General features: G+C 44.6%; 1 protein-coding gene across 1 annotated transcript in view; it reads right to left on the bottom strand.

Moving 5' to 3' along the window:
- Nucleotides 1-7500, bottom strand: part of LOC143278034 (atrial natriuretic peptide receptor 1-like) — a 333197-nt gene that overhangs the window by 5176 nt on the left and 320521 nt on the right. The window contains exons 19-21 of the mRNA XM_076583046.1: nucleotides 6160-6334; nucleotides 5602-5700; nucleotides 3965-4056 (exon numbers count right to left, since the gene is read on the bottom strand). Of these exons, the coding sequence (XP_076439161.1) occupies nucleotides 3965-4056; nucleotides 5602-5700; nucleotides 6160-6334 (366 nt within the window). The remainder of the gene's footprint in view (nucleotides 1-3964; nucleotides 4057-5601; nucleotides 5701-6159; nucleotides 6335-7500) is intronic.

Below are 7500 nucleotides of genomic sequence, written 5' to 3'. Positions count from 1 at the left end.
AAAGCGTTTTTGTAAAGCACCTAGAGCAGATTTCTGGATAGTGTGCTATATAAGTATCCATTATTATTATTATTATTATTATTATTATTAAACTGACAGACTGATGTGACAGACATTTAAGACAGACAGGTGAGACACAGAGAGACAAACAAGGCAAACAGAATACAGGACAGACAAGACAAACCAACAGACAAACGTAACAATACAGACAAACATAAAAAACACACAGACAAGACACACGGATAAGTCAAACAGACAAGACAGACAAGTTTAACAGGCAGGACAAACAGACAGACAAGACAAACAGACAGACAAGACAGACAGGCAACATAGACAAGACAGACAGACAGACAGGCAACATAGACAAGACAGACCGACAGACAAGACAGACAGACAGACAGGCAACATAGACAAGACAGACAGGCAACATAGACAAACAGACAGGCAACATAGACAAACAGACAGGCAACATAGACAAGACAGACAGACAACATAGACAAACAGACAGGCAACATAGACAAGACAGACAGGCAACATAGACAAACAGACAGGCAACATAGACAAACAGACAGGCAACATAGACAAGACAGACAGGCAACATAGACAAACAGACAGGCAACATAGACAAACAGACAGGCAACATAGACAAGACAGACAGACAACATAGACAAGACAGACAGACAACATAGACAAGACAGACAGACAACATAGACAAGACAGACAGACAGACAAGACAAACAGACAGCAACATAGACAAGACAGACAGGCAACATAGACAAGACAGACAGGCAACATAGACAAGACAGACAGACAACATAGACAAGACAGACAGACAACATAGACAAGACAGACAGACAGACAAGACAAACAGACAGGCAACATAGACAAGACAGACAGACAACATAGACAAGACAGACAGGCAACATAGACAAGACAGACAGACAACATAGACAAGACAGACAGACAGACAAGACAAACAAACAGGCAACATAGACAAGACAGACAGGCAACATAGACAAGACAGACAGACAGACAAGACAAACAGACAGGCAACATAGGACAAGACAGACAGACAGACAAGACAAACAGACAGGCAACATAGACAAGACAGACAGACAACATAGACAAGACAGACAGGCAACATAGACAAGACAGACAGACAAGACAAACAGACAGGCAACATAGACAAGACAGACAGGCAACATAGACAAGACAGACAGACAAGACAAACAGACAGGCAACATAGACAAGACAGACAGGCAACATAGACAAGACAGACAGACAACATAGACAAGACAGACCAGACAACATAGACAAGACAGACAGACAGACAAGACAAACAAACAGGCAACATAGACAAGACAGACAGGCAACATAGACAAGACAGACAGACAAGACAAACAGACAGGCAACATAGACAAGACAGACAGGCAACATAGACAAGACAGACAGACAACATAGACAAGACAGACAGACAACATAGACAAGACAGACAGACAACATAGACAAGACAGACAGACAGACAAGACAAACAGACAGGCAACATAGACAAGACAGACAGGCAACATAGACAAGACAGACAGACAGACAGACAAGACAGACAGGCAACATAGACAGACAGACAGACAGACAGACAGACAAGACAGACAGGCAACATAGACAAGACAGACAAGACAGACAGGCAACATAGACAAGACAGACAGACCGACAGACAGACAGGCAACATAGACAAGACAGACAGACAGACAGACAAGACAGACAGGCAACATAGACAAGACAGACAGACAGACAGACAGACAGGCAACATAGACAAGACAGACAGACAACATAGACAAGACAGACAGACAGACAAGACAAACAGACAGGCAACATAGACAAGACAGACAGACAACATAGACAAGACAGACAGGCAACATAGACAAGACAGACAGACAAGACAAACAGACAGGCAACATAGACAAGACAGACAGGCAACATAGACAAGACAGACAGACAAGACAAACAGACAGGCAACATAGACAAGACAGACAGGCAACATAGACAAGACAGACAGACAACATAGACAAGACAGACAGACAACATAGACAAGACAGACAGACAGACAAGACAAACAGACAGGCAACATAGACAAGACAGACAGGCAACATAGACAAGACAGACAGACAGACAGACAAGACAGACAGGCAACATAGACAGACAGACAGACAGACAGACAAGACAGACAGGCAACATAGACAAGACAGACAAGACAGACAGGCAACATAGACAAGACAGACAGACCGACAGACAGACAGGCAACATAGACAAGACAGACAGACAGACAGACAAGACAGACAGGCAACATAGACAAGACAGACAGACAGACAGACAGACAGGCAACATAGACAAGACAGACAGACAACATAGACAAGACAGACAGACAGACAAGACAAACAGACAGGCAACATAGACAAGACAGACAGACAACATAGACAAGACAGACAGGCAACATAGACAAGACAGACAGACAAGACAAACAGACAGGCAACATAGACAAGACAGACAGGCAACATAGACAAGACAGACAGACAAGACAAACAGACAGGCAACATAGACAAGACAGACAGGCAACATAGACAAGACAGACAGACAACATAGACAAGACAGACAGACAACATAGACAAGACAGACAGACAGACAAGACAAACAGACAGGCAACATAGACAAGACAGACAGGCAACATAGACAAGACAGACAGACAGACAGACAAGACAGACAGGCAACATAGACAGACAGACAGACAGACAGACAAGACAGACAGGCAACATAGACAAGACAGACAAGACAGACAGGCAACATAGACAAGACAGACAGACCGACAGACAGACAGGCAACATAGACAAGACAGACAGACAGACAGACAAGACAGACAGGCAACATAGACAAGACAGACAGACAGACAGACAAGACAGACAGGCAACATAGACAAGACAGACAGACAGACAGACAAGACAGACAGGCAACATAGACAAGACAGACAGACAGACAAGACAGACAGGCAACATAGACAAGACAGACAGACAGACAAGACAGACAGGCAACATAGACAAGACAGACAAGACAGACAGACAGACAGACAAGACAGACAGGCAACATAGACAAGACAGACAGACAGACAGACAGGCAACATAGACAAGACAGACAGACAGACAAGACAGACAGGCAACATAGACAAGACAGACAGACAGACAAGACAGACAGGCAACATAGACAAACAGACAGACAGACAGACAGACAGGCAACATAGACAAGACAGACAGACAGACAGACAGGCAACATAGACAAGACAGACAGACAGACAAGACAGACAGGCAACATAGACAAGACAGACAGGCAACATAGACAAGACAGACAGACAGACAGGCAACATAGACAAGACAGACAGGCAACATAGACAAGACAGACAGACAGACAGGCAACATAGACAAGACAGACAGACAGACAAGACAGACAGGCAACATAGACAAGACAGACAGACAGACAAGACAGACAGGCAACATAGACAAGACAGACAGACAAGACAGACAGGCAACATAGACAAGACAGACAGACAGACAAGACAGACAGGCAACATAGACAAGACAGACAGACAGACAAGACAGACAGGCAACATAGACAAGACAGACAGACAGGCAACATAGACAAGACAGACAGACAAGACAGACAGGCAACATAGACAAGACAGACAGACAGACAAGACAGACAGGCAACATAGACAAGACAGACAGACAGACAAGACAAACAGATAGGACAAACAGATAAGAAACAGATAAGAAACAGAGAATACAGACAAAACAAAATAGAAAAGGCAAACAGACAAGACAAACAAGATAGACAAGACAAACAGATAGACAAATCAGATAAGGCAAGACAAACAAACAGACAGACAGATAAGACAGACAGACAAGACAGACACGACAACTACCTTCATCTCCACCTCTCCCCTGAGCTCCGTCTGGAAGGTGCCAAAGGTGTCCAGTACTTCTTTCGTCTGAGGACTGACGTGAATCTTCAGCGCTGCAACGTCATCACAGCATGACGTCATCTTAGTATTTTTAACGCCCATTACCCTCGACAACCGATCCTCGAGTTAATTATGAGAGAATTAAAAAAAAAAACAAAAAAACACAAGAGTACAAAATGATTTATTTTCCAATAAAAAAGTAACAAAAGCTTTTCGGTTGCAAAATAAAATAAGAAGGTCATTTTAAGACAATGCTTAAGAGAATTTATTATTCTTGGTCTTATTCTTATCATCATCATCTACCTAGGATAGAAAGAAACGAACAACTAGCATTATCAAAATGGATAATTTATTATTATCCATCTAGAATGTGTACACACATTACCAGATGATATGCTTTGAAGAAAATATAATCTATAATGCGATATCCATAACTTATGCTTCAGCAAAGTTATTGTATTTTCGCCTGCATCAGTTAATTATCTGAAAGCAATAAATTATCATGTACTGTAAATCATTATTGATTTGGGTAACTGTTTGTTTTTGGTATTAACCAACATTATCACAACACGATGAGAGACCAAGACCAAGACCAAATCTTTATTATCGAGCGTAATAGATAAGCAAGTAACATGCTGAGAGAGAGAGAGAGAGAGAGAGAGAGAGAGAGAGAGAGAGAGAGAGAGAGAACGAACGAACGAACGATCTTTTTTAATGATGGAAGTGGAATAAGCATGTATATGCTTTTTAAAAATATTTTCTTACACCCAGCCCTCAGGGCAAAGAGAAATGAAATCAAAATGTTCACAAGATAACAAAATGTTATAGAAATGCGTACATGAAATTCAAATACACTTAATTGAACAGTAAAGCATTTACAAGTACATAACCATGATACCTGCATTCATGACAATAATGTATATGAATATAGTAAGTGTGTGTGTGAGAGAGAGAGAGAGAGAGAGAGAGAGAGAGAGGGAGGGAGGGAGGGAAGGAAGGAAGGAGGGAATAAATTTTATTTCTGATGGCATTAGAGTAAGCAAACAATTGCTTTCTCCAGCCCTCGAAAGGGAAAAAAAATATCTAAAGAAAAGGTATGAAGAAGACCCCAAGAAATGAGTCAATGTTAACAAATTCATAGAAAGACGAGAGAGAGAGGAGGGAGAGAGAGAGAGAGAGAGAGAGATAAAAGGGGGGCAATACAGAAACGGGAAGCAATTTGTTCTGACCACGCTGCTCTCCCTTCTAATCGTGAAAATTCGAAAAGAAGAAGAAAAAGGAGGAGGAGTGAGTGAGAGAGACAGAGACAGACAGACAGACAGTCAGAGGGAGACAGACAGACAGACAGAGAGACAGACAGACAGACAGACAGACAGACAGAGAGAGAGACAGAGAGACAAACAGAGACAGACAGACAGAGAAAGAGAGACAGACAGACAGACAAAGAGAGACAAAGAAAGATAGAGAGACAGACAGAGAGAGATAGCCAGATAGATGGACAGCCAGACACACAGAAAAACAGACAGACACATACAGACAGAGAAACAGTCAGAGAAACAGACAGACAGCCAGGCAGACAGACAAACAGACAAACTGACGCAGTCCGTTGGACTCCATGCGAGATGACGTGTTGACCGTGTCACCGAACAGACAGTAGCGCGGCATCTTCAGCCCCACCACCCCCGCACACACCGGGCCTGAAATATCATCATCGTCGTCATCATCGTCATCATCATCATCATCGTCATCATCATCGTCATCATCATCATCATCGTCGTCGTCGTCGTCATCATCGTTATGATCATCGTCGTCGTCATCGTCATCATCACCACCACCATCATCATCATCACCATCGTTGGCATCACCACCGCCATCATCACCATCATCACCCTCCTCCTCACCACCACCACCACCACCACATGACCACCACATCACCACCATCCTCCTCCTCATCACCACCACCACCACATCACCACCACCACCACCATCATCAGTCTCATCATCCTCATCACCACCACCACCACCACCATCATCACCACCACTACCACCATCATCACCATCATCACCACCACCATCCCCCTCCTCCTCCTCCCCCTTCTCCTCCTCCTCCTCCCCCTCCTCCTCCTCCTCCCCCTTCTCCTCCACCTCCTCCTCACCTGTGTGCATGCCGACTCTAAGCCTGAGCTGGTCGTTCGGCCTGTGGCGAATCTTGAAGGAGAAGACGGCGTTGAGCAGGGACAGGGCCATGCGGGCGATCTCCCGGGCGTGCAGGTTGCCGTTCCGGATGGGCAGCCCAGACACAACCATGTAGGCGTCCCCGATTGTCTCCACCTGGGGACAGAGTGGGGTGGAGTGGAGTAGAGTGGAGAAGAGTGAGGTGGAGTAGAGTGGAGAGTGGAGTGCAGTGGAGAGTATAGAGTAGAGGAGAGGAGAGGAGATAGGGTGGAGTGGAGTAGAGTGGAAAAGAGTAGACCAGAGTGGAGTAAAGTGGAGTACAGTAATGTGGAGTGGAGTGGAGTAGAGTAGAGTGGAGTAGAGTAGAGTGGAGTGGAGTAGACTGGAGTGGAGTAGAATAGAGTAGAGCAGAGAAGAGTGGAGTAGAGTGGAGTGGATGAGAGTGGAGTATGGTGTGTTGTGTTGTGGTGTGGTGTGGTGTGGTGTGTGATTTTATATAGTATAGTTAGTATAGTACAGTATAGTATAGTGTGGTGTGGTGTGGTGTGGTTTGGTATGGTATGGTATGGTATGGTATAATATAGTGTGGTGTGGTGTGGTGTATAGTATAGTGTGGTGCTAAGTGTGATATGGAGTGGTGTGACGTGGTGTAGTGTAGTGTAGTGTAGTGCAGTGTAGGGTAAGATTGGTTAACATAGGGAATGGTTTGGCGTAGTATAGTGTATTACAGTACAGTACAGTACAGTACAGTACAGTACAGTACACTGCACTACACTACACTACCCTACACTACAGCAGTGTAGATAGTGTAGTACATTACATTACGGTGGTCTAGATAGTACAGTGCAATACAGCACACTACATCAGGGTGTATAAACAGGACAGCAGTGTCTGTTCGTGTCGTGTCGTGTCGTGTCGTGTCGTGTCGTGTGGTAAGGTATGGTAGTTTGGTACAGTAAGGCACGGTAGAATACGGAAAAGTGAACCACATACAGTGGTGTGCCTCAAGCGAACGTTCCTCATATAGAGCCAAAGATATAAGATCCCATGATTTGAACAGCCTTTGGGGCAGTGAATTCATGATCCACTGTGTCCAGGGCTCGGCACAGGAAGGCAGTGAATTCATGTCCACTGTGTCCAGGGCTCGGCATGGGAAGGCAGTGAATTCATGTCCACTGTGTCCAGGGCTCGGCAAAGGAAGGCAGTGAATTCATGTCCACTGTGTCCAGGGCTCGGCATGGGAAGGCAGTGACTTCATGTCCACTGAGTCTAGGGCTCGGCATGGGAAGGCAGTGAATTCATGTCCACTGTGTCTAGGGCTC

This window comes from Babylonia areolata, chromosome 35 (genome assembly GCF_041734735.1).
Source record: "Babylonia areolata isolate BAREFJ2019XMU chromosome 35, ASM4173473v1, whole genome shotgun sequence".
Classification (NCBI taxonomy): Eukaryota; Metazoa; Mollusca; class Gastropoda; order Neogastropoda; family Buccinidae; genus Babylonia; species Babylonia areolata.
This window is presented reverse-complemented; position numbering and strand designations above follow the sequence as displayed.